Genomic DNA, 27,920 nt, shown 5'->3' with positions numbered 1-27,920 from the left:
CCATCATGCATAGAGTCATTTCCCCTTTATTATGCTTTAGGTATAATTGGTAACTTCAAGTTACAAAAACTTGGCCCGTTTTCTGGAATGTACTGCATATGCAAGAAGCAGGTGATTGCTGGATGGAAATGCTCCTTCGTTTTCTTTAATTCTTAAATACCGGTACATTAATCACCCTTTCTGGAAAAAAGGTTGACAAGTTAAATATACTGTCAGTCACAATTGGAACATTCTGGGATGTTGGTTCTAGAGTTATAAATAAGGCTACCCCAAAGAGCCGTGTTCTGAAGATTTTGCATCATAAAAGAAAGGAGTCTGAAGCAAAGCCCTCTCTAGATATCTCAAAGAATTAAAGGGGCAGAAATGTTCCTGAATATATATGTTGGTTATTATAGTTGGCCTATCTTTGCTGCTAACACACCCAGCTTCTGGTTGCTCAGCAACTCTTTGAACCCAATGTTTTTTGCAGCTTTCTAGCTCACCACCAGGAACTTACTTACTTGGAAACCTATGAAGCTCCCCTTTCTAGTGGAAAAAAAAGTATCACCACCTGTATCTTAAGTGTTAGACTCATTTAGGGTCCTGGAAGAGAGGCCTGAGAAATAAAAAGTTCATACCTAGATTAGAGCATGGTGCTGAAAATGCCAAGGTTGCAGGTTTGATCCCTGTATGGGACACCTGCATATTCCAGCATTGCAGGGGGCTGAACTAGATGATCCTCTGGGGCCCTTCCAACTCTATAATTCTATGATTAAGCAAGAGAGAGAACGTCTCTTGTATGCATTTGATGGCTGGCCTGAAGTTTTGCACCAGAGCTATGTTTTCTTTACCTTAGAGATCTATTTCACCCTGTAAGCCAGTCTTAGACCTTTGCTCCTGAGCCCTTTATTCTAAAATACAACCACCTGACCTATAAGAGAAGCAGTAGCATTTCTTCCCTTTCATCTCTAAACACATACATGAATAGAAGGGTTCAATGTCTTTTCTTGGAGACCATTCAAGTGTTGCGCACCGACAAAGAAGTCTTTGGAAGTTAGTGGTTAGATGAAGCAATTCAGTTTAAGAGAGTTTTGATTATGTACCTCAAAATTTAGATTGTGTAGCCTTTAAAGCACTCAGCTGGCGAGTTGCTCTGTGACATCAGAGCAGCAAAGCCAATGACATCCAGAAGAGCTGTGAAAACCTGTCGGTGCAGAAGGACTATTAGGCAAAAGCATAAAGAGGTTCTGAAGGAGATGGAAAGAGACTTGAGGGAGGACTATCAATCAGATTTGGGCAACACAATTGTTGGAATAAGAGTATGGGTCCTCTTATGGGATGACACAGGATGCAGAGCATAGGAGTAAATGGAGGAAAGTAAGAGGAGGCAATTCTCCAAGAATGGGGGAAGGTCAGTGATAGAGAACATGGTTTGCATGCAGAATGTCTCAGGTTCTGCTCCCAAAACTTACCTCATGACTTTTTATCCCTTTATCCCTTTTGAAAAACCCAACTATAGTAGGTAGTGGTCCATTCCTTTACTTTTTGTTCTGTGGTACTTCAAAATAAACTCATAGTAAGTGTACAACATATACTTATTATGAGTTTATTTTGAAGTACCACAGAACAAAAAATAGAAGTATATAACATATATTGCAGGCCACAACATGGAGTTCCCATGGCTCTGAGAAACCTACTAACTTTTGCATACTTTTTAGTCACTTTTAGAATTCCAGTTACACCTGCCGCAAGCAGAAATAGAGGCGGAGGAATGCTACCGCCCTCCCCATTTGCTGATTTTAAAATGCGACATATCCCCGACTCCCTTCAACTTGGCTCCCCCTCCCATTTTAAATGCATGTCGCATTTTATTCTTTTTTCTTCTTCTGTTGAAGGTTTGTTCCTCTTTCCAGATGGGTCCAACTCAGGCTTACAACAGCCAGTTCATGAACCAGCCTGGCCCCCGTGGCCCGGCTTCCATGCCAGGCAGCATGAACCCTGCCAATATGGGAGCGGGCATGACGCCTTCCAGTATGAGTGGGCCACCTATGGGCATGAACCAGCCCAGGCCGCCTGGAATGAATCCCTTCAACCACGGGCAAAGGATGCCACAGCAAGCCTACCCTGGCCCGCGTCCCCAGTCTTTGCCTATGCAGGCCATGAAGAGACCGTATCCAGGAGAGGTGAGTAGCAGCAGAGGCTTCTCCTGCTCTTATGCATGCTGTACAGATGATGTGTTTGTGAAGGAGTGTGGCCAACCTCCGTCATTCAGCTTGGACATTGAGATCCAGCACTGAGGACCTTCTGGCAGTTCCCTCACTGCGAGAAGTGAAGCTACAGGGAACCAGGCAGAGGGCCTTCTCGGTAGTGGCACCCACCCTGTGGAACGCCCTCCCGTCAGAGGTCAAGGAGATGAGTAACCACATAACCTTTAGAAGACATCTGAAGGCAGCCCTATATAGGGAGGTCTTTTAACATGTCATGCTTTATTATGTTTATATATATATGTTGGAAGCCACCCAGTCAGATGGGCAGCGTACAGATATTAGTAGTAGTAGTAGTAGTATTTCATAATATGGATGATAGATAATTTGCAAAAAAACTCACACATGGTTTATGCACCAGTCACTGAAATGTAATACATGGCTGGGTGTGTGTTGATGGTAATTTCATTTACTCTGTGAGGCATACAACTCCACAGCGATATATATGGTTATATATTTTAGGTCTCCAGACTGTGCACTGCTATTAAGATTTATATGTGCTTTATACTGCCTTTCCTGAAAATCAGTGTTTTTGTGGTGCTGTAAAATATATAATTGATGTTGAGTAAATTATGCCTCATCATTTATAATAGGAACAGTCCACATCAGAGTTAAGCACTTTTAAGTCCCATTGAATTCAGTGAGAGAAATTTGAGGAAGTTTTTCATTATTGTGGGCATAAATTTTACTTTAAAGTGCTCCGCTTTGACCGGATTTTATCCCATTTTTATAAATCAATGTTTCTTTTAAGCCCTACACTTAAAACCACCAGAAACATCACTTTCTTGGCCTGAGCACTCCGATTGGGCTGATGGGACTTGCTAGTATTCAGCAGAGCCTGGCAATGAAACAATTTAGGTTTTTAATTACCACACTAACATTTGAAAGTGTCAGCCAAGGTATAATGAAGTCAAACCATTTGCTTGTGATCCTTTTTGTTTGAAGTCGATTCCACTACATAGGGAGATCAGTTGCATTCAGCTGGAGGTGCACTTTCTAATTTGCCTTCCCTTTTTTACAAAATAGCCAAACTATGGAAACCAGCAGTATGGACCAAATAGCCAGTTTCCATCCCAGCCTGGTCAGTACCCAACTCCCAACCCTCCCAGACCCCTGACATCTCCCAACTACCCTGGACAAAGGATGCCAAACCAGCAGAACACAGGGCAATATCCTCCTCCAACGGTCAACATGGGACAGTATTACAAGGTGAGAGTGATCCTTCATTGATCTCCGTCTCTTAGGAATTAATCGGAGTTCACAAGCTCCATTCTGAATTCTGTAAATAAGTATAGTTGACTATTTGGAGCTATATTCAACTAGATTTTACTTAAAACTAGACCCACTGAAATTAATGAACACGACTGAGGGCCATTAATTTAAATGGGCCCTCAATGTCTTTTTGGCAGCCCTTGATGCCTTTCTTGTAAGAAGGTGCTGGGTTTTAGGAAGGAGATATGAGGCTCTGACAAGGTCCTAGAGTCCTCCCGTCTCCTTCCCAAAGCCCAGTTAGTGCTTTCCCAGTTTTGGGAATAAGGTAGAAGGCTCTAGGACCCTGCAAGAGCCTGTTGCTTCCTTCCCAAAGTCTGGTGCCTTGCCTTCCTGGCTTTGGGAAGTCAGCACAAGGGCTGGAGGGGAGGGTCATATTTTTGCCTCGTGCCCTCGCGCCCCCCCCCCCCCCCCGTTCATGCATGTGGCCTGTGGTTTCCCTGTCCACGTACTCTTGTGGCCTACTTGGTATGAAAAGCTGGGCCACCCTGAAATGTAGTAAGTTCCAGTTGACTTAAGTTCGTATCTCTTTTTCTCAAGTTTCATAAAACAACTGTTGCTTATCTGTATATTTGCCAGCATTGTTTGTATATCTGTGAGTTTAAGAAATGGAGTGATACCATACAATTATCTGTCAAGTTTCCATGTCCTAGAACACTTCTAAAATAGTAAGGACAACAGTAGCCCTGGTGTAAAATGCACCAGCCCAGTGATGTTGAACCATTTCGCCACTTCTCTCTGCCATGTACTACAGTGTGGAATGGATTTGATGACATGGTTCTGCATATGGGATGATGGAGCATCAAAGCTGTCTGGGAGTCATGATGAATCAAAGATAATTCCTGGGCAATGCAATGCTTTTCTTCCAAGTTCCTTCTGGTGCTTCATTGACCATTATGAGCAGAAGGTTTGCTACCAAAGGGCCTCCATCTCCACTGGTTGTCTCTGCCCCACCAGGAATTACTATCAACATTCCTCATGAACATAGGAGCACCCCGTTCAAATGTCCCTATTTTCATGCAGAATGTTGGAGGGTAAAGCAGAGTTGACCATCCTTCCTCTCTCTGGATGCTGCTGGACTCCCAAAACAATTTCCCCAAATATAATGCATTCATGTATGTTGCACTCATGATATATGCACTTTTCTACACGTTACTTGCCTGGAGAACTGCATTTCAAAATTCAGAGGCATGCAAATTTTGAAATTTTGATGCTGCTCTTCCAGTCCTGACATTGTTTCTGAAAGGGTGAATTGGGAAATGTCACTTTTAAATGGGAACTGAAGTGAATTTCTCCCCCTCTCTAGTCAGGGATGGTGCAAATTGTTGTCTTGCAACATCTGCAAGGCCTCAGGTTAGCACCCCCTGGCCGAAAGCATTCCCCTTTGTGAGGTGTAAAACATACAAAAGAGTACCAGGATGACTCCCGAGAGGCATTGCTTCCATCCAACTAACTGTGGCTTAGGGGAGACTGGTTTTCCTTCCACCACTTGTCTGGTGTCAGCATACACCAGTGCTGTCCAAACTTTAATCAAAGAGGGCCAGATGTGATGAAGTGAAGGGCCAACCAAAGTTGTTAACCTTTTTTAGGATTGAAGTTCTTGAGCTTTTTTTTATGATTTTTACTCCAAAGTTGTAGAGCTTTTTTTAGGATTGAAGTTGTTGAACTTTGTTTAGGGTTTAAGTTGTTGAGCTTTTTACAATGCTGAGCCAATGAGTCATTTAGCCAGTTTCTGCGTAAAAAGTAACAATAACTAATCTGAGAGACCACTGACCATAGAACCACAAGTTATAAGGACCAAGGAGTTGCTAAAACATTCACTCCATACTGAGTTATTTCCTTCCAGCTTTGTTTTGTGTAGTACATGTGTTTCCACACCCACATCACTGGACGATGGTGGCAGGAGTGAGGAAACAGCATAATAAGGTCAAAGTGTTCAGTAATTTGTAACTAAACTTTGAGAGGCAGCGGCTGCAATTTCTCATTGGGTAATGAAGGTAATCACCAAGGGGTATGGCTCCACCGTGTGGTCAAAGGCAGGAAAGATTAACTGAGGGCTGGCTCTCCTGGAATCCACCAGCTTGTTTTCCTGCCCACTTGGAAGCAATTCTTTGTCTGCTGGCTCCCCACTCTCCTCAGGATATTTTCCCCAGTTGGTATGCTTCTTTGGAATGTATTAGCTTTGTTGCGTTGGATTCTGTGATGGGTTTGATGGACGTACTTTCTGAGACAATGAGTTTATTACCTTTGCCTCTGTTCGACTGCGGGGGTGTGCCATTTTAACAGCCGCCACCTTCTATGTTCTCATTTGTGTGTTATTCCCTTGAGTGGTGCCATCCTTTCCTCGGAGTCCTCCTTGCGAGTTTCTTCGTGAGCACCTTCCCTCTTTGAACAGGGGAATCTCCTTCCATTTTAAAAATGCCGACTTTTTTCTGTTTCCATTTCTTTGTTGCAAGACTTTGCCTCAGCTTATCAGGACTTTGTGGTTATAATTCCACTCACCAGACTTCTGTTTCTATTTCCCCTCAGTGTGTTCCTGTTTTTCACCGTTTTGGAGGCCCGCTTCTTAACTGTTTTGCGGTTGTTACTTATAGAAAATGTAATTGTGTGATTACAGTGACATTTCGAGCAATAGCTTTCTCAGCTTGACAAGAGCTGCCAGGAAGTCCTAATGTTCTCAAATTATAGATCTCCCTGTGTTAGGCTTGCATGGCTTAATCTACCAAGCAAAGTGCGCTCATCAGCTTTGTATTGTGGCCAGCCAGAAGCTGTTGCTTCTTCCTATTTTAAATGTAGGCACTATAGTATCCCAGGCAGGCAGCAAAATAGGGTGTTGATTAAGTCCCTGGTTGGCTACCACATATGGCTGGTGGGCTTCATTTGACATGGTGGATCAAGAGTTGTACAGACCTTCCCTGTGTCATTGCATGTTGTGTTAATACTTCTATGTTCGCATCGCCTGGTGTTTTAGTTCACATTCCACTGCTGTGGGGCACTTGCAATAATTTTCTTCTCTTCTCTTTTCAATTGCAATTACCATTTTGCAGCCATCAAGGCCTGTTCCTGTGGCGAATTACCCTCACTCACCTGTTCCAGGAAACCCCACACCACCTATGACTCCAGGGAGCAATATTCCTCCATACCTGTCCCCTAATCAAGATGTCAAACCGCCATTCCCACCTGACATTAAACCAAATATCAATGCTTTACCACCACCTCCAAGTAAGTAGCAAATGAAGCTTCCTCAAAAGTTTTTCCCGTAACCGTTTTCTCCTTTCCACAAACTGCATGTCACAGAAACTTTGCTCGGTAAATACCAGCCCGCTTGCTGCCTTCTAGACAGAAATGTTGATTGCCCATTGATACATGGGGTGACCGGCAGCCTTACGAAAGGTTTACTAAATAGAAGAAAACATAAATGCTTCAGTTTTTGGCATACTTGTCTGGAAGCAAGCCTAATCAAAATCAGTAGAACTTATTTCTGGATAAAAGTAGATAGAATCAGGCTGAAATTGTCATAATGGAGGAAGAGATCTGCAGTGTACAGCAATGGGAAATGGAGGGTGGATTCCCCCCTCCAACTTATATATTCCTTTATTTGCCTTATTTAAAGTCTCCTTGGGTGATACTGGGCCAGGTTCTCAGGTGCTCTCACCCCTGCCACTATAGGAAGACGTACACAGCCATGCTAGGCAGTCCCACAGTTGTGCCAATGCAGGATCTCCCCTGACCTTGGGGAATCCCGTATTCAAGTAACTGTAGGATCTTGGCTATTTGGCTGCAAGGTGCAAGTCACTCTGCCAAGCGACAATCCTGAAGGAATGTAACGTCCAAAGAGCCTCTTAAAACACTGTTTTCATTTGTATTCTCGGGGTATTTGTTACCTAGGAGTTTGACTGTTGCTGCATATTTACAAATCTCTATACAGTGGTACCTCTAGTTGCGGACTTAATCCATTTCGGGGTGCTGTTCCGTAACACGAGTGGAATGCAACTAGAGGTACCTCTGTAGTCATATGGGCTGGAAAACTAGATTTATCATTTAACATGAAAGCAGAAGATCTTGGGGTTAGAAGCCAAAACCTGTGGGACTGTGATAAAATTCTCTGAGGCCCAGGGGCAACAGGCTGTTCATCCTCAGGGTCACTAGGACATTACTTCTTTCTTCCCCATCCCTGTGCACAGTGAGCTCAAACCTGTAAACTTTTTTCGCTGCCCTATACAACAGCAAGTTCTGTACCTCAAGGCAGGGAAGTGACTGAGAGTCTGCATGGTGTAACAGATTAGACCTATGGCTGGGGAAACCAGTGAGTCTCAGTGTTCACTAGGTGACTTTTGGCCAGTCATGGTGTCCCAGTCTAACCTTCCCCACAGGGTTGCTCTGGGCAGTGGAGAGAGGGAATATAACAGGGTTATTCTGAAGATGAAAGCGGGGGGGGGGGGGGGAGGTTTGCAGTTATTAGCAAAGGATGGGTAAAGTCAGATATAGCAGATTCTCAAATAAACACAGAACTCCCAACTTGAGCATTGCATTATAGGCAAGGTGAGAGGAGTCAAGAGGGGCAAGGCTGGTGCGGGTGAGCCCAGTCTCACTGCATGCATGTGCGTGGAAGGGTAATGCCAGAATAGGCCGTAAGATCAGCCCAGCAAAAGATCAGTGAGCCGTGTCATATTGTCCAGTATAAATATATGCGTTGTTATTGCACTGCAGATGCTAAAGGGAAAGTTCACACTTTCTCTCCCTCTTCGATCCCAGCCAACCATAACGATGAACTGCGCTTGACGTTCCCTGTGAGAGACGGGGTCGTATTAGAGCCCTTCCGGCTGGAACACAATTTGGCGGTCAGCAACCATGTCTTTCACCTACGGCCCACGGTGCATCAGACGCTAATGTGGAGGTAGGTTTGTGAAGTGGCGCGGGGCAGACCTTGAAGGCTCGAGAACAAAATAGCAGGCGAGATGCTCTCTTCCTTTGGTGGCTGGGTGGGGAGGCTGTAACCTATTTTGCCTTGGGAAGTAGGGTCACATTCTGACATCCAGACTGTATTAAATCAGTGGTTCGGAAGCATGTACACACTTCCTTCAGAAATCTAACAGACAACAATACAACCTTTAAGACAAGTCCTGACTCTCTCCCTTTGCTGAGAACAGGTGAAAGAAGATTGGTGGAGATGTTTCCTAAAATTGAAGTATTTGGCTTCTAGCTGATTCTGCTATAGCAGCAGGATTTTATTATGCATCATGCAACTTTTCTCTTGGAAATAATTTATGCCAATATAACATTGTGTTTAATTCTCTTGTGAGGACATAAAAAAATAAGAATTTAAGTTGACGGTGGTGGTTCACTCATCTATTGTTCAGAGAGAGAGCACACACACACATCCATCTTCTTAGCTTGCACAACTTATCCAGGCAGCACAGAACACCATGGAAACAATTTTATTGCTTTAATCTTAATATTGCACATATATTAACAGCCACCATAATAGCAGCACAATAACTAAGATTGGCAGACCAGGAACCCAAGCGTTAGGATTTTGAGTGTCTTAGAGTAGCTCCACACTTGGTGGCAACCAGATTTGCTTTGGATACACATGAAGTATTAATGGCATGCATACCTTGGGGAGGGGGGACACCTCAAAGCCTTTTAACAAAAAACAAAAACAAAACCCCATCCCGGCATAATAGCCTAAAAATATAGCACAGCACCGTTACACCAGTCTTATCAAAATTTGGCTCTCAAAAATAAAAAGTCTGGGAAAATAAGGTGGTCTTAGCTTCCAGCACAAGTGTTGCCTGGTAAGCCTCCATGGAGAGGCTGTTCCATAATTACACACCAGCTGTCAGTGGCAAGAGATACAGTGACATGAAACCGTAGCTGAGACTGTCTTTATTATGTTTATTATTGTTTTGTTGGTTGTGCTTTATTTGGTCACTTTACCATACACAGCAATACTCAAAGCAGCTCACAATGGTAAGACAAAAACAGTCTAGTAGATATAATTTATAAGTATGCCAAATACTCTTAAAACGTTTAATAAATAACAACATATATTTAATTCAGTTATTTATAGCCTGCCCTTCACTCAAAGGTCCCATTCTAGCCAGCTAACTAAAGAACATTCCACCCATTGTATTTCCATAAACATATAAAAAAACCAATACTTCCTGGCTCTCTACTTCAAGCTGCTTGTCTTATGTTTATACAAGCACCATATGGCTGAGATCTGATTGGAATTTGCTCTTGTGGAAAACCCCCAACCCAATACACCTTTGCTCTTCAGCCCACCCTTTCAGGGGACTATGGATTTGTTATGCCTGCCAAACATATGTTCTTTAGGGAGCCAAATGTATGATGGGGCCCACTGGCAATGTGTGCAGGACACACTGTCACCACTGTGTGGCAGCCAAGTGGGGAGGAGGACAACCCTTGATGAAGGCACAGATGGGCCAGAGCTGCAACTGGCTTTATAGTGGCTCATAGCCACTAGCATGGATCCAAAACCAACACTGATCGGTTGTGCTTCTGCACAAGTCACAGTAGGTGTTTGGCTCACAATCTCCCTCATCCCATCAGGTGTAACCAGGAGGACTTCAGAAACTTCTCCTTTCTGATTCCTTTAAGTGCAGCTTATCATTTTGTTCAAACCAGGATTCCTGCTTTAAATCCTGGCTGGAGTCAACATCATTCATACCAGCTTCAGGCCACGGGTTATTAAGCTGGCTTGTTTCAGCACCACAAGTCCCAGTTTGGTTGCACCAAGCTGCATTTAAGAGCAGCAGAAAGCAAAAGCCTCCAAAGGCCTCCTGGCTGTGCCAGAATTCGGGAATCGCAGAGCTCTAGACTCTGCTGTCTTGGTCTGCCATCTTTCAAATTCTTCAGCTCTCCTTTTCAGCTTTCAACAGGTAATCCCGGTTCTTTCTGGATGCTTCAGCACATTAGGAGAAAATGAAATCTCAGTTCATCTTTAACCTTCCTATGTTTTTCTTCCCTGTTTCTAAAGCAGAGTGAGAGAATGCCATGAGCACTTGTACCTTACGCAAACTCATGTTTAGTGGCATTTCAGGGCTGATTCACAACGTAGCTTTTTAAGCAGGCAGAAGATGTGCCCAAGTTTAAATGATAAAAACACCTGTGGAACTATCAAATGTGATTGGACCACACATGTTTAAATGCCTGTGTTTCTTCGCAATAAACACTGAACTGGCAACCAGGAAAGGATTGCTGCTTGTGCTTGCTGCATGGTGTTTACTTTTGGGTCTATTATTTTCTGCTGGTCACCTTTCTAGTGTTGCTTTCTGGTGAACAGAAGGGAATGTGATTTAGGCAGGATGAGACTGTCTATTTACTCTTTGATTATGGTAACACATTTTACTTTCTCATTTCTAAATCCCAATTCTTGAGGACCTTCCTGACCGCACCTTTCCCCCTCTCTGCTGCTTAGAAGCCCACCTTTGCGTAAAGCACTTTGAGGTCAACCATATGAAAAGTCGTATTGAACTGTAAAGTATCGATATTATTACTACTCTCAAAATATGTAACACCACACTCTTCCTTATGTAAATAACCAGCCCATACAAGATGTGTATCATGTGCTTATTTATCAAATAATTTAAAACAGTATCATGTTGCACAAAACAAATTAAGGGGGCAGAAAAATGTATCCATGGCTTTCAAAAACAAGGGGAAATGGACATTTGCCCCAGTTGTATGAAAAGAAGTTGCCTATGCCAACCGAAACATACGCCTTGCATAACAGGTCAGACTTGGAGTTACAGTTCAAGTGCTATCACCATGAAGACAGACAGATGAACACCAACTGGCCAGCATCAGTCCAGGTCAGCGTCAACGCAACTCCGCTTACCATTGAACGTGGCGACAACAAGACATCGCATAAACCGCTGCATCTAAAGCACGTCTGTCAGCCAGGAAGAAACACCATTCAAATTACCGTCACAGCATGCTGTTGTGTAAGTACACCAGGCCTGCTGCGGCTGCTGACTCTGTGGTTTGGCTGCATAAAAAGAAATGTGCTATTGCTTTTAGTATGATGCAGTGTTCCATCAGATCCCTAGTAGGAAAGGCCCTTCAGATGTTGCTAAACTGCACTCTCATCATCCCTGGTCAATGGCCACATTTACTGGGGCTGGTGGGAGGTGGCATTGGCGTCCATCTGTCTCTAGAGACAGTGGAGTGCATCTCTTGGGGTGAATTTGAACTACTGTGCTTTCCCTAATGATCTTAACGGGTGGAAGGATTCCTAAAGGTAGGAGCTGTGTCTTTTTGTGTAGCTGCCTCTCCACCATGCAATATAGTACCCAAAGCCAGGATCTCTGATTGGTTTAATGGCAGATGTACCCCACACAGATGAATTAATTTTGACTCTTTCCTTTCCCCCCACAGTCACATTTGTTCGTATTGCAGTTAGTACACCGGCCATCAGTGCGCTCTGTACTTCAGGGCTTACTAAAGAAACGCCTCCTTCCAGCCGAGCACTGTATCACTAAAAGTGAGTAGAGTGGTATGTTCTCTGCTTATGTTCATAGAATGAGCTAAATGTAGGGCTGAAACTCAATTCCGTCTCGGGAATTTTATACGGGGCACAGAATTCATGCAGCAATGTTAAGATGGTGCCCCGTATTTATTGTATTCTCACCCCCTTACGCCATCTTTCTTGAACAGTCAAGAGGAATTTTAGCAGCGTGGCAGCCTCCTCTGGCAATGCAACTCTTAACGGTGAGGACGGAGTGGAGCAGACAGCTATCAAAGTGTCCCTGAAGTGTCCGATCACATTCCGGCGGATCCAGCTTCCGGCAAGAGGCCACGACTGCAAACATGTACAGGTGAATGCCTTCTTCTGTCCTGTTGATGCAGGCCTGCACATCTTGTGACAGCTGAACGTGCATTGTGGCCTGCCAAGCACTTGACAGCACGCAGCAAACCCCAGCAAAATCTGGAGAACCATCAAGCCCCTAATGGAGCACCATACATGGGTGGTGTGGGCTTCTCTTTCCTGGTCGATCACAAATTCAAAGTAATCCTCAGAATAGTATAAATTTAGCATGAACATAAATTCCAATGAGTCCTCTTTGTTCATCCCTTAGTGCATTTGTTATTAATTACCAAGGAACTTGAAATTTATTATTAGTAGTAATCAATTTGAAAGTAGAGTTGTGTAGCTAATATCACTGACTTCTTGTTCTACAGTGCTTTGATCTGGAATCCTACTTGCAGCTGAACTGTGAACGAGGGACGTGGAGGTGTCCTGTATGCAAGTAAGTGTGGCTATTCAATATAAGTTGCAGTGAGAATTTTTTAAAAAACTTTTTTTTGCAACCACTGAGATTATATGTTTTAAGAGGAGGAAGAATAAGAGATGATTGAATAAGATGCATGAAAACGTAGAGAAAAATAGGAGATGCCACTTTAAAAATTCAGGGTGTGTGTTTTCTTTTTTATGAGAGATGACCCATTTGACATTTGAAGAGCAAATGGTTTGGAATGCATAAAGGCTTTTCCTTTGATATCCCTGTGGGGGGGGAATGGCTCGAAATTATTGAGGACGTAAAATGTACAGTAGTGTTCCTGTGTGAATTGTGTGCCATTACATATTCTGCAGAACCCTTTATGATGTACAAGGGTTCCATAGCAGCATGCCGATATGGGAAAGGTTCTCTGAAGATGTTTTCAGTCTCTGTCTTAACCTAAGACTGTCCCTTTCTGCAAATTCTGAAGCTGTGATTTGATAGTTTTCTCCAAATCCAACATGAATTAGTAAGGTCCACTACCAGGAAAATTCAGTCTCCTTCTGCTTTGATTGGGAAAAGACCCCACCTGTCTCAGGCACCAATCCCTCCTTAGAATTTCACAAGTGCGCACACTCTACAGACCTCAAGTGATGTTGTTTGAGAATTACTGATTAAATCCCTTCACAGTCCACACCAAAATGAACTCCATGTAAATACAATCTAAATTCAGATTATGAGAATTAGAAAAAAATATTACTTGTAAGTACTTCAAGGCAGGGGACGGACTTTCAGATATGTTCTACAGAGCGTCATGAACATGTGTGTGCCCATGTTTGTAAATAAATATGCCATCTTCTCTTCCAGTAAAACAGCTCTGCTGGAGGGCCTGGAGGTTGACCAGTATATGTGGGGCATTTTGAACGCTATACAAAAGTAAGTGCAACTTTACCATTGGAAAATGTGCAATCCCTTTGCTTTTGATGCTGTTCTACTCTGGAGGTTTTTTCTGGGCACTGATTTTAAGTGCAGAACTCAATTAAGCTTTAGGTCTTTGAGCTAGGAGGAGACAGACAACAAACTGAAATAATAAATAGGCATTGGCCACTTCAAATCCAAAGCAGGTCTACTGTGGGTTATACTTGTGGCACATCTGCTGCCTGCTTGGCCCAGTAAAGTGACTTTGTATTTAACTTGCTGTTAACAACCTCACCCCATCAATGACAGTCCTATTAAGTGGCCAAGGAGAGAAGTGGCTTGCAGATGAAAGTACAAGAAAAGCGTAGCTAGTTTTGCAAGGCTATACAAAGAAGCTTATGCTGCTGTGGATTTGTCTGGGTAAACAGACATGCTTGTTGGTTCTGAACCATCCAAGCAGAGCTTTTCAGATAATGGGTTTGTGGACCTAATTTAAGAATCGCAACTTCTACTGGGGTGTGTGGGTGTGTGTACATTATCAAGGAGACACTGTAGTGTGGAGCACCTCTTTTATTTTATAGCTCAGAGTTTGAGGAAGTCACAATTGACCCAACGTGCAGCTGGAGGCCTGTCCCAATCAAGTCAGACATTCACATCAAAGATGATCCAGACGGCATGCCTTCCAAGAGGTTTAAAACCATGAGTCCCAGCCAGATGATCATGCCTAATGTGATGGAGATGATTGCAGCTTTGGGTCCAGGCCCATCACCTTACCCCTCAATCCCACCTCCACCCGGCAGCAACAATTCCAATGAATACAGTAACCAAGGTGGGTTTAAATGTTTTGAGTATGTGTGTTTGCATCTATCAAACAGTATCTGCCACTAACCATCTACTGCCCACCTCAGAAGCAGTTGTGAGCATATCTTCCTCTTCCAGGCAGTTGATCTGAAACAGGTTGGTGAAGCATCCTATTGGTAGAACAGTAGGCAGTCCTTAAATTGAGTGACAGGGATCACAGGTGTTCTGTTTATGGTTTGGAAGGGAGATTACACAGCGAAGAGAAAAATGGCTTGATGTTGCTGTGGGGAGAGGGGAGATAGAGCTATTTGAGAACTTCCATGTGTCACAAAAGAAGTAAGCATCAGATGCAATTTTTTAAAGGATTCTACAGTGGTGCAGGCATGCAGAGAAGTGCAGAAGATGCTTATCTGCTGGTTTATGAAGCACATACATACTAACCTGGTGCCCTTCAGATGTTTCAAACTACAGCGCTTGTCATTCCTGACCATTGGTCATGCTGGTTGGGGCTGATCGGTGCTGTAGCCCAAAACGCCAGGAGGGCACTAGGTTGGTGAGAGTTGAGGTATATGCAGCAAAATAGATGGTATGAAATGGGAGCGTGTTTTTGTTTATTTTTCTTCCTTTCATGTTGTCTGATTGTTCCAGATGATTTAAGGAAATGTGTGCCTTTACAATTCCAGTAATGATTTCTTGCATATTTAATAAAAATCAATACAAATACTTTTTTTTTGCAAAAAAGCTTAGTGACAGGGTTTAAGCAAAATTGCCATCCTTCCTTTCTACCTGCTGATCTTTGGTCCCCACAGAGAAGCATCATGGAGCAAGGTTTTAATCAACAAGTTTCACACGGGTGATTTAGACTTAATCATTAACCTTCACATTTCAGCATACTGCGTTACAACTTGTAGAAAATTGTGATGTGTACATAAGAGACATGTAACAAGAGCTTCCTGCTCTTAAATCAGTGCTGCGAAAGGAAGGGGGTGGGGGCTGCTAAGCTCTGCAAGACATGCAACCTGATCATATGTATATTTCTTAGAAGCCAACCCCACTGCGTTCAGTGGGGTGCACCCCCGAGTCAGCATGCAAGGGATGGCAGCCTTAGCCGGTTTGCGGATTAGCAAAGTGAGAATTAGCAAGGCTCTGCTGTATTTACATGACAGATCAAAGCCTCCGCTTCCCCAAGAAATAGTCTTACACAGCTAATGACTTCTGTTCCTCCGAGATTAAATTTCTCCTCAAATTGAGCTTGTGCCGGAAAGCAAATGATGCAGATGCTTCAAGTCCCATCAAACTCTGTTTTGGCTTGTCTGTTGTAAAGCTGCTGCTCTTCAGTTGACAAAACTGTATCCCCTCTGGGCAAGCTGCAAAGCTGCCCTATTATTTCAAAGCTCAACATGATCCTGTTCAGTGGCTTATGTGAAATAACTTAGCAGTTTTAGTTCTGTTCCTAGTTCACAGCATTTAAACCACAAGGGCTGCCATTGCAGTTAAGAGATTTAACTGAGATGCTCAAGGAGTAATGAAATAAAGAAAAAAGACCCAGACCTTTAGCATAGGTTTGAGGGACAGTTGGCCAGGTCAGGAGTAGTAACAGGGGAAGAGGGGATAAAGACACTGCTGAATATATCTCAGTGTGTGTTAAATGTGGGGTTTATGTTTTTGTCTGCATCTCTTTCTCCATCCCATTTTTCCTTATATTTTCATTTTTATTAGATGGCCTGAGCAAGCAGCCTTTGAAACTTTTTTTTTTTAACTGACACATGCTGGTTCCGCTTTTTGAACACAATGTATTCCAAAGAAATCATTTGTTAGGCGAGCAGTCACATTACAAGTCAACGGTTTATTTATTATATATTTTCCTTATATAATGTGTGTGTCAGAATACATATTAGACTATGAAGAGGCAATCATGTTAACTTCCATATAAAGAGCTCTTATCTCTTATTTTTGTACAACGATCACATTGTGTATTTGGGTAAAGGTGTGGATTTGAAGTACTCTTTTAAAGTAACTCTCCCTCTCTTTCTGCTGTCTAGGTAACAGTTACCAAGGTCACAGCAATTTTGATTTTCCACACGGGAATCCTGGTGGAACTTCTATGAATGACTTCATGCATGGGCCTCCTCAGTTGTCACACCCTCCAGACATGCCCAGTAACATGGCAGCTCTTGACAAGCCTCTAAGTCACCCCATGCAGGACCCTGTAAGTAATAGAATTTCTCAGTTTCTTCTTTGTGAAATAATGAATTATTTTTAAAAAATTATGCCCAGCTACTTCTTCAAAGTAGCTGACAGCTATTAAAAGCAAAACTACTACACTAGCATAAAGAACAATGGCATAATTTTAAAACATGAAATGTTAAATCAGTCAGTAATAAATTAAACCAATCATGGATTTCTGAAGAAACCTTGTTTCGAGAATCACCTGCACTTTAACTACATCTGCCAGTAACAAGCACTGTAAATGTTTACTGTAATGTCAAGATACAAGGTAATATAAAAATAAGCTGTTTTCGCTTAAGCATCTGTTCTGCATAAATATCAGGCCTTCCTAAATTTTGGGATTGTGAGTCACACAAAGGAGCCCTACACTGCCTAGAACAGGAGTGGGCAGTAGGCCTGGGTGATAGATCGCCCAGGACCGGTATGAGGGGCAGACCGCAATGACGGTTTCACTCAGCTGTATATCACTGGTGAAACCGCCACCGAGTCCCTCTGCCTCCAGCACCCAGCTGAGGGAGAAACAAGCTGCCGGTGCTGGAGGCAGAGAGACTCAAGTGGCAGTGGTTTCCTCAGTGATATACAGTGGTGCCTCGCAAGACGAAATTAATTCGTTCCGCAAGTCTTTTCGGCTTGCGAGTTTTTCGTCTTGCGAAGCACGGTTTCCCATAGGAATGCATTGAAAATCAATCAATGCGTTCCTATGGAAACCGCCTTCAGACCAGGTCCGGGGACAGTCTGTCCCCCGACCTCTTCTGAAGGCCGGCGGGGGGGGGGAGTCTTTGCTTCCCCCCGCCTGCCTTCCCGGGACAGCGGAGACTTCTCCGCTGCCCGGGGCGATTTAAAAGCCCCCGGGAAGGCAGGCAGGGGGGACAAAGACTTTTGCCCCCCGCCCGCCTTCAGAAGAGGTCCAGAGGGCTCTCCAAGCTGCGGATAGCAGCTTGCTGCCCCGCGCGAGGGGCGCTCTTAAGCAGAGCGCCCCTCGCGCGGGGCAGACATTCGCAGTTTGGGGAGCCCTGCAGGACTTCCCCTGCAGGCCTCCCCAAGCGGCGAATATCTGCCCCGCGCGAGGGGCGCTCTACTTAACAGCGCGCGGGGCAGCAGGCTGCTATCCGCAGCCTAGGCGGGAACTCTAATGAAGGCTGGCGGGGGAGGAGGGTTTTTCCTCCCCACCGCCAACATTCAGAACAGCCTTCTGAATGTTGGCGGTGGGGAGGAAAACCTTCCTCCCACCGCAAGTCTTCAAGACAGGTCCGGGAACAGAGGAGAAGTGCTGCGCACCTTCCCCTCGGTTCCCGGACCTGTCCTGAAGGCTTGCAGTGGGAGGAGGGCTTTCCTCCCCACCGCCAACATTCAGAATGCTGTTCTGAATGTTGGCGGTGGGGAGGAAAAACCCTCCTCCCACCGAAAGCCCCGGGAACAGAGGAGAAGACCTTCGCGCCTTGTCCTCTGTTCCCGGACCTCCCACCGAAAGCCTTAGGACAGGTCCGGGAACAGAGGAGAAGGCGCGCTGCGCTTCACGCTGTCCCCGGAGATTTCCCTATGGGCTTTCGTCTTGCGAAGCAAGCCCATAGGGAAATTCGTCTTGCGAAGCTGCTAAAAATCGGAAAACCCTTTCATCTTGCGGGTTTTTCGTTTAGCGAGGCATTCGTCTTGCGGGGCACCACTGTACGGCTGAGTGAAACCATCACCATGGTCTGCCCCTCATAGCAGCAGAGATTGAAACAAGCTGCCTGGCTGAGGTGCCAATATAGCTTGTTCCTCCCTCCACTTCTTTAAACTGCTTGGCTGAGGTGTGCGCTGCTGCCCTTGCCTCAGCCAAGCAGTTTTACAGAGTCCCCAACCTGCTGGTGGCTTGTAGCTGCCGGGCTCCATTAAAGTGCTCCTGCTTCCCAGCTGAGAGATCTCCAACCCAGTTCCTGCTTGCACAGGAGCTGGATCAGGGCTGCTCAGCTAGGGAGGTGCAGGCTCCACCACACTCTTCTACTGAGGGATGCACGGCTGTGCTCCCCTCAACAGGGAAAGGAGCACTGCCTGAAGGCAGCCAGGCAGAGCAGGGCTCTGATGCGGAGGTGAGCTTCCTCTAAACTTCCCTGTCAAGGGAAGCGCAGTTTCCAGGTCAGGGTCCCTCAGCTGGGAAGCCAGGGCTTTCTGCCCCCCAGCTAAGCAGCAGGCTGGGGCCAGCTGCATTGTCCCCAGCCCACAAGACGCTCCTCAGTTCCCACCGTGAGAGCTGAGGCAGTTTCTCCCAGCGCCTCGTCAGCTGGGGCCGATGCACCTTGTTTCAACATCGCCCAGCCCTAGTGGGTAGATAGTTGCCTACTGGTAAATCTGTTGGTGATCTGCACCAGGGCTGGGCGATGTCAGCTTTTCAACATCACAATATTGGAACGGAGGGAGAAACAAGCTGCATTGGCCAGGAGCTGAGGCCAGTACAGCTTGCTCCTGGCACTGGGGATGGAGGGAATCAGCCAGGTGGCTGCAGCCAAGTGCACACCTGTCAGGCTCTGGCCCACAGCATCACCACCACTCCTCAAGGCACAGGGTGCAAGCCACTCTATCTGCGCCTTGTGGAGCAGGGCTAGCAAGTGCTGGGCCCAGCAGCCTCTGCACTGCCTGGCTGCCTTCCCCCAGAAGGAAAGACCTAGCCCACCCTCCCGGGTGAGGCAAGGGGAGACCTGCTGCCTTGGCACAGAAGTCTAAGGGAGCCCCCCCCCCCATCTCCAGCTTGCACAAGCTGGAGGCTCCGTTAGGCTGCTGGGGGACACGAAGCAACCCGCTACCCAGCTGAGGGCGCTCCATCTTTTTCCTGCTCATCTGTGAGCAGGAAAAGGATGGGGCTCCCTCAGTTGGTGAGCAGGAGCACTTTAATGGAGCCCCCACCCCTTGTGCAAGCCAGTGGTGGTCAGGATCTCCGTCAAACTGCTTGGCTGAAGGAAGGGCAGTGGCACACTCCTCAGCCAAGCTGTATCACGCCTCACCGATGCAGCTTGCTTCTCCCTCTGTGCCGGTAGGGCAGACTGTGATAGCAGCTTCACTCAGTGGTATATCTTTGGGAAACCGCCACCGCTCCTGCGTCCCTCTGCTATCAGCACCCAGCACGCCAAGGGAGAGGGACTCGGAAGCAGTGGCAGTTTCAGCCACCATTGCGATCTGCCCTCAAACCAGTCCTGGGCGATACATCACCCAGGCCTAATCTGCACTGGATCAGCAAGAATGTCTCACTCCCAAACGTTCAACAAGAACAAGCCCATTTCTTCTACTTATATCAAGCTAATAAAATGAAGAAAGCTATCCTTTCTGTTAATTTCCTGAAAACAAAACCTTAGATTCAGAAAGAGCTCAGAGGCACCCTGCTTAATTCCGACTATGTCTTTTACACCTGGCTCTTATTGTTATATCTTGGGGGTCTAGTAGGAAAAAAACTATGAAGTGCTACTACTCTGCCCTTCCAAAAATGTTCTTTACCCAGTGTTAGTTAGTTAAAAAACTTCCCAGCCTATTAGCATCTGTACTGGTGGATTAGTCACCAGTAAAGGAAATGTCTTATCTTCCTGCTTCTGCAAGTGCAGAAGCCCGATTCCTCAGTTTCCAGCCTTGGCTGGGAAGGAAAGGATCTAAGTAGCAGGCCATTTTGGAGTGTACTGTAATATGGGGTATTGGCCCATGTGTGCCTTCTCAAATGATAGCATATACTTTTTGTATTCTTCCCTCTCTCTGTACTGATGTGAGGTCCCACTGCTATCACCCTTCCCTTTTGACTTCCTCAGGTATGAGAGGCAGGGCGAGGCATGAAGGAAAAGCTATAGGTCCGTTGAACTCCCCCTCCAAGTATAGAGGGAGGGCCAATTTACGAGCCTGCTCCTTTGGCACAGCCACATAAGGAAATCAAAAGGGAAGGTGATGGCAGAAGGAAGCATGGAAACTGACAACTTAACTTTTCCATCTCTCACAGCCTCTCCCCCTCAACTTCCTGTTTTACATATTGAGGGGAAAGAGGGAGATTAAAACAAAAACAAAACAGCAGGCCATTTGTAGGGAAGGCATGATCCCCTGCATCTTCCCACCCATGCAGTTGTGGCCCTTTGACAGGATTAGTTGCAGACCACGGTTCTATATACCCCAAACGAAACTGGCAAATTAAATGTTGCTGTCTTAGAGATGTCTGCATGTACAATGAGGCTATTTGCCTCTGTGCTCTTTTAAATCCCTTTGGAAAGTAGAGAGCAAAAAAATGGCTCACCAGGAGCTGGCTTCTTGGAATAAGGAGAAGCATAAGCACACGTTGCCTTCTCTCACACCTGATAGCATGGAAGTCTTCACTTTTGCAGCATACACCTGTAAGGAAGAAAAGAACTGATGCTAAACTGGCCAATGTATTTGTATGTATCTTCCCCCTGTATTTGTATGCAGCTAATACTCTCATATGGTTATGTTTTTGTTAAAAATAAATAATTTGGTGAAGCACTGAGTTTCAGCGTTATATAAACCTACTTCCACCCTGCTACTTCAGTTTGTTTCCTAGTATCACTTTTTTTATCACCAAGCATGGTATATCAAAGCACATGGGTGCTGCTCTAAGGATGCAGATCTCAGTTTTAGCATCGTACTTCCAACACTTTTCAATTTATTGATTTGTTGGAAGAAGCAAGTAGTCCATCTTAGCGCCTAGTCTTTGAAAGTGGTTGGGTCCCTTAAATGAGTAAATGCCACCAGTGATATCTCTTTGATAGACAACTGAATAACTTCTTCCTAGAGAAGTTATTCTATTGTTCTAGAATTCTTGCACTTTCTGTTCATTTGCATTGTGTTTTTGTGCTCATGCTATCTTTTTGCATCTTTATGTCAGCTGAAGTAGGGGACATCCTTTAAAAGTATTCATGCACTTATTTTTCTCCATGGTGCTAAAGTCAGTTTGCAAGGCATGCTCTGGCATTAAAAGGTGGCCTGGACAAGAGGAGGAAACAAACACACGTTTCACTAGATACAGACATGCATGCTCATTAATCTCTGTGTGTGGCCCAGTAGCAATATCTGGAGGGTATTTTTATGAGAACTACATGAAATGCCATGTTTCAGTTTCTGTACCTTAATTGGCTTAAGGTGAATTTGCTGTGGAAACATCTGTCAAGAGCTGTTTCTTTGATGGGGATGCCTTTTTGCCCAGATGTGACTAAATGAAAACCACAGCAGAACTGATTAAGTTTGCCCACTCCAAAGAAATGTGCAGAAAGCCATTCTCCTCCCAGATGATTAAGATTTGTGTTATGAAAGTAAATGTATACTTCCATCTTTTCCACCATCCTAACAATTTCAGGGCAGGATCTGGATAGAGAATTTTGGTCCCCTACCAAGCTACCTTTTATCCCATGCATTTATTTATTTTTACTGACACCTCCTAAATTCTGAGGGCTCATGATCCTGCACATTATTTTCCCCCTGGCGGTAAACGCCTGTCCAAGCCTAGCATTTTGTATTAATGATAAAGTAATTTAGAGTGACAAAGATTTTATTTCCTCCCCCTGCCATTTCTGAGCCTTGTACCATGTAGCCTCACTTTTCCTTTCCTGCTTCTTTCCTCCTCCGCAGATCCCTCATCCCGGCAGCACTGATCAGTCCCATAGTTCCATGCAGCAAGGTTTGCACGTACCTCATCCCAGCAGCCAGTCAGGGCAGCCATTACATCACAGCGGTCCTCCTACCCAGCCGTCCCGGCAGCCGCCACAGGCCGCTCCTAGCAACCATCCACACAATGACCTGGCCTTTAACCCCTCCTCAGCCTTAGAAGGTCAGGCTGGTGGGCAGGGGACATCTGATATGCCGGAGCCTTCACTGGATGTAAGTTTGTGTCATTCTGTCATCTGCTTGCTTTAGAATGTGCCTTGAGTTTCTGCAGGAATTAATAAAAAAATAAAAAGAAAGGAACAGCTTTCATAGCACATGCCCTCATTTTATGCATTGTCTCTTGCATTTCTTCACTACAGCTGACAACTCAGACTCCATGTCACGCTAGTGGTGTCTTTCCCTTGGCAAGGGTGGGTAGGCAGGGGCCGGGTTTGGGGAAAACAAGCTTTCTGTGTGAGAAATAGGCCACAAAACATTTTAGTTATTATTGATGTTTATATAGCACTTATCTGACTAACATACATTTTAAAAAGGGATGGGGTTTAGAAGTTGAATACTACCCTGAGCAATCAGCTACTTACTTACTTACTTTATTTATTTAAAACACTTTAATAAATAATTATTTATTTAGACTTAAATGTCATCAGGCTTGATTTTCAAAAAGAATGGAATAGTTCTATAATTTATTGGGCCATCCAGCTGTTAAAAAGCTGAAGGGCTGAGTGTTAGAGAGATTTTTCTTCCAACAGACATAGAATGTTGAAATCTGTGGCTGAGTCTGGGAGCATACTTGTATAAGTTTCCATTTTTAAATGTGTTTTGTTTCTGAAAGGGAACATCTGAATGATTCTCCCTTCTTGACTAGTGTTTTAAGATCGTAAGGCTTGCTACCAGGTTGTGCTGTAGTTTGGCACCTAGCAATAGAAACCATGCATTTCCCTCCTAGGAGGAGGAGATGCCATTTGGTCCACAAGAAAACCATACATTCTATTGCTATTTAGGACAAAATAAGCTATAGGCAACAAAGGAACAGGTTTTGCAAAAAGAAGGACTTCTTAGAAAAGAGAAGAAAAGCAGCCATGTGTGCAAAAGACTTTGTAGAAAAGTGCTCCAGAATGTGTGCCAGGGTGGGGTGGGGAATTCTCATCCATACAAAGGTTTCATTACAGTCAAAAACCCACACAGTTTCATATCAACTTACATTCTACTTGTCCAAGGATATTGGTCACTTGGGTGCCCTGAAAACAAATGAGATTGTTGGTGAAGGCTATGACAACTATACAATTACAGTCTCTGTGGCCTTGGCCAAAGAGAACACTATGAATTATAATTGCAAGCCTTTTTGAATCACTGTCAAGCCAGAGTTGAAATATTTTCATTCAACAGGTATCTGACTTACATCTGTTCTTGTATTTCAGGACTGCTGTAAGGTACAGTACAGATGATTCAAAGGGAACACATTATTTTAACTAAACTGGACATAGTCACACCAGGCAGCATTGATTCACTTTTAACTATATTAACTAGTTGGCGAGTGATTGTGGAATTTAACCTTTTCAGAAATAGAACCCAAAGGATAAACAAACTATTTCTGAATTTCCAACAATAGGATTGTTTGTGAGATCATAGCATATTAAACTGTACATGGTATTTACACTTTCTCCTAGGAAGTATCATAGCTGAAACTAAAATGCAGAATATTTGTGTGTGACTTTTAAAGAAGGCCCTACAGACCATCTTATAGACATGCTAACCTTTTCAAACGGTGATAGCTCATAGATGCCATTTACAGAATGTGCTGCATTATCTGTATGCCATATTTATTTATTTGCAGTATTTTTAACCCGCTTTTCACCTGTAAAGGCTCTCAAGAGTGGCTGACAAAGATACGCTGACCACAGTGGAAAACTGCCCATAATATTGTGAGGCTGCTGTACCACCTCATCTTGGCTTTCTGCCACACACTTGAGTACTACCTTGGCACAAAATAACTTACAAGGCATGTCAGAGTGCCCTAGAGCTAAAACAAATGGGCAGAAGCCCTGTGTATTACTGAACTGCACCTTTTCAGGTGGGAGTGAATATTTGAATGCTCTGCCACATGAAAAGCTCCCCTGTGCATACAAAGCAACATGCTAGGGAGAGAGATTTGAGCTAGATTCCCCGCACCACATGCAATTTTTTTGTAGGTGTAGAGAATTTTTTATATGGTAGGGAGGGGGCCACTCCTGCGTTTCTTGGCACAGGAGCCCATATAATGCTTCAGTTCCATAGAGGATCGCAGTGCCAACAGCCATGTAGCACTGGAGTGGAAATTCTTCCTGTAATTGGGCTGACTATCATATATAAAGGACTCTTTTCTCTACCCATCAAGAAAATTTACAGATACATTTTGAGAGCTTTATCTGCCAGCAAATGTGGAGCGAAAAACATGCCATTTGCCGGCTACTTCACGCCTGTGATGATGCTGCCTTCAAAATTTCCTCTTTCTTTTCCAGCTGCTTCCAGAACTCACGAATCCAGATGAGCTACTTTCATACTTGGATCCTCCTGACTTACCAAGCAATAGCAATGATGACCTTCTTTCTCTTTTTGAGAACAACTGAAGCCTTCTGTGTTTTGTCCCCAACACCTCACACTTGTTTGACAAGTCTGTAGCTTCACGGTGAGGAATCCCAAGCCACCCTTTTTTCACAAGGACAAACTCACAACTTAAGCAAATGGTGCACACTCCCTACTTAACTTCATCTCAGAACTGCTTGAGTCAAGCTTCATCAACTGCGGTGGGGAAAAGCAAGAGGACAATAAGGTGGTGACCTCACAGACTGCCACTCTACTTCACAGATCAATTGTGCAGCTGTGGAAAACCTCACTTGTTAATTATGCAGAGAGATAAAAGAGTTTTGGGATATGCCTAGAGAGAAGCAGCCCAGTAGAAACCAGTCTCAGCAAGGGAAGAAAGGCAACAGAACTATGCTAAGCGACCAGTTTCAGAAAGTCCTTCCAACTTGTGTTCTTCCATTAAGTTCTCTCTCCCTCCTGCCCTAATGCTGTATTGTCTGTTCCACTATGTTCCTTCCCTCCCTCTCCCAGTACACTTCTGTCGGACACAATAAGGACAAAACTTATTTGGCAGCACATTTAGACTAGCCAAACAAACTCAGAAACATAAAACAAATACCAAAAAGCACAAAAAACCCAATAAAGATGTCACAAGTAGGATAAAAATACAAAATGCAGCCAAGGGAGGCATCTGTTTCTTAAGACAGTGGTTTCTCCATTGTGGAAGAGTCCAGTGAATCTCCAGGGTATGGCAAGCGTGCTTTTCTAAATCGTAGCAATCTTTTTTATTTTACTATTCTTAGAGGAAGGGTAGTTACCTTGCTCTGAAACAGATACGTGGACACCTTGTTTTCTTCTGTCCTTCTCTTTCCCTGTTTTTCTTCTTCTTAAGGTATTTGGTTTCAGATTCCTGCCTTTTGTGACAATAAAGCAGCCAGCTATTAAAAAGGGGCAGACCATATTCACATATGAAGTAGGAGAAGAGAAAAACTGTAAATCGTTGATCCATCACCAAGAGCTTTCGATTTTTGTAACCTGCGAAGTTAGATCACTGCTCAGTTTCTAACAGGAAAATGAGGCAAAAGTGTGGAGAAAAAGAGCTCTCACTTCAAGATATTTGGGGGCAGGGAGAGAGATAGAGGGGAAAACTGTTCACAGTTGTTTAGAATTGAAGAAGACGTTTGCAATAAGAGTCACCTTATCTCTCCCCCCACCCTCCGATGGTTTGCTTTGCATTTTCCAAATTGTGTTATGTGGCTCTGCCTTTTTGTTTCTCTTTTTCAGTTTTATTGTATCGTTTAGCTGCCAGGACCTTTTCCCTCTTCTTTTCAAAAAATAGATTTCCAAGGATAATGGGCACGGGAACAGTAAGTTCCTTTGGTACCACCGTACAGCAGGCTCTCGTGCCACAATGCTTCCGTGGTGTTTGTGCTTCTCATGTGGTTGCTTCCCTCCTGCACGAGCTTCCAGTCACTTCTGGGCCCATTTCTGCGTCCTCTCCGTCGTTCTCTCTTTATAAATTTTGTATAGTACCTGTGTGTTAAGACGTGCATGTGTGCCAACTTTGCCCTTGCGGGCCAACATTTCATCTTCTGCCTACTGTGTACAGAATATTGCTTTTTTGTGGATAATACACCTTGATTGCTTCGTCCTCTGTTCGGAATCCAATCCAATAGTCCCATCTTTGATTTCAGCAGTAGGCTTTCGATTTTGTGCCAGATGGAACTCTTGCGTGTTGGTTTCAGTGTGTAAACTCCACCCACCTTGCCCTCTGCGAATGGCATGACCTGTGCATTCCATTCTGAATTTGCTCTCCTCACCAAAGTCATGCTTGTAAATTCTTTGAGCATTTGTTCTTAGCATCTACCACCACTGCTGTATTTGCATCTTGTTATATATATATGCTAGTCGACAGCACCTTGCTGTAGATATTACAGGAAATGGCAGTTTTAGTTCTTATATTATTTTCCAGTTAGGAGTGTTGAATTTGTAAACATTTTATGTAGAGATGTTCCTACATTTACCTTTCCCCTCCCCACCCTTATTATTGAGGTTTTTATTTTGTTCCTTTTTTCAAGAGAAGCGCTGTTCATTATGCAAGATCAATTATTTTAAGAATTGCTGTTGTAAATACCTTTTGTGAATATTTTAGTATTGTCTTTGATTATTATATTCAACATTTTCACGATCTGGATATACATGTGTTTTTAAAATACATAGTCAGGGGGAGCGGGTCTTTTTTCTTTTCTTTTCCTTTTTGTAAAGGGTTCTTGGACTAAGGGAGCATTGATTTTTCCTTCTGATAAATTAGCCCTATCAGTTTCTTCAACAAATATTCTACATCTGGCCAGTGTCCTCAGCAGCCCAGCAAAGAAATTGTTATGAGCTAGGAAGTGTGACTGTCCTAACCTGTATCACCCTAGACTTCTGCTTTGTAGGCAAAGAAGCTATTTCTAAGGCTCTCACTTACGTCCCTCTGAAAAGGATGCTGGCCTATGCGTAGAAGAGGGGAAAGCAGTACAGAATATAGTTTCTTATCCTGTATATACATAGCAAAGGATCTTTATTATTGGACACCTGATGCCACAACTATTATATGGTGGCACAACTGAGATGGGACACCACTGTGACACTGAAGTCTAGAGCTTCCTTCCATTAAAAATGCATTTTCTTTTTTCATTTTAGTAGCTTTCCCCCTGCACCATTTTGCTGCATCATTTACATAATCAATGAAATCATTTGTATGAGCAGCTAAGGCTAATAATTTGACGCATTATTCTTAATTGTTTAAAAAGCCTCTCACACACAATCTATGAGCTCTAAACCGAATGCCACACCCTTGTCGTAGCCATGTATTGTGGCCCACCAGTAGTGCAATAAAGCTTCCGGTTCTACTGTTTATTGAAAAAGCAAAAAAAATAGATAAGTAAAAATACCTCTGAATACCAGTTGCTGGAAATCACAGGTGAGGAGAGTGTTGCCGTCCTCATGTCCTGCTTGTGCGTTTCCTATAGGCACCTGATTGGCCACT

General features: G+C 44.1%; 1 protein-coding gene and 1 long non-coding RNA gene across 16 annotated transcripts in view; one reads left to right on the top strand and one right to left on the bottom strand.

The window, feature by feature from the left end:
• ZMIZ1 (zinc finger MIZ-type containing 1) overlaps window positions 1–27,822 on the top strand; it is a 363,974-nt gene extending 336,152 nt beyond the window's left edge. For 8 of the 14 annotated variants that reach the window (XM_081913513.1, XM_081913514.1, XM_081913517.1 and 5 more), the window contains 13 exons: window positions 1,875–2,162; window positions 3,270–3,452; window positions 6,560–6,734; window positions 8,223–8,409; window positions 11,272–11,482; window positions 11,916–12,021; window positions 12,195–12,355; window positions 12,720–12,787; window positions 13,625–13,693; window positions 14,257–14,504; window positions 16,519–16,685; window positions 22,292–22,540; window positions 24,826–27,822. In XM_081913513.1, coding sequence (XP_081769639.1) covers window positions 1,875–2,162; window positions 3,270–3,452; window positions 6,560–6,734; window positions 8,223–8,409; window positions 11,272–11,482; window positions 11,916–12,021; window positions 12,195–12,355; window positions 12,720–12,787; window positions 13,625–13,693; window positions 14,257–14,504; window positions 16,519–16,685; window positions 22,292–22,540; window positions 24,826–24,933 — 2,220 coding nt within the window. In that variant the 3' untranslated portion in view covers window positions 24,934–27,822. The remainder of the gene's footprint in view (window positions 1–1,874; window positions 2,163–3,269; window positions 3,453–6,559; window positions 6,735–8,222; window positions 8,410–11,271; window positions 11,483–11,915; window positions 12,022–12,194; window positions 12,356–12,719; window positions 12,788–13,624; window positions 13,694–14,256; window positions 14,505–16,518; window positions 16,686–22,291; window positions 22,541–24,825) is intronic. The other 6 variants (XM_081913518.1, XM_081913515.1, XM_081913519.1 and 3 more) reach the window with 4 other exon arrangements.
• LOC309371190 lies at window positions 11–27,920 on the bottom strand. 2 transcript variants are annotated; one of them, XR_014168862.1, is made up of 7 exons: window positions 27,826–27,920; window positions 23,529–23,565; window positions 22,353–22,592; window positions 20,946–21,040; window positions 14,579–14,757; window positions 1,083–1,183; window positions 11–180 (listed from the first exon to the last, which is right to left on the bottom strand). It is a non-coding gene; the product is annotated as an uncharacterized lncRNA (long non-coding RNA). The 2 variants fall into 2 exon arrangements; XR_014168863.1 differs by lacking the exons at window positions 11–180; window positions 1,083–1,183; window positions 14,579–14,757 and adding an exon at window positions 16,584–16,683.

This window comes from Podarcis melisellensis (genome assembly GCF_964234715.1).
Source record: "Podarcis melisellensis genome assembly, chromosome: 5".
Lineage (NCBI taxonomy): Eukaryota > Metazoa > Chordata > Lepidosauria > Squamata > Lacertidae > Podarcis > Podarcis melisellensis.
This window is presented reverse-complemented; position numbering and strand designations above follow the sequence as displayed.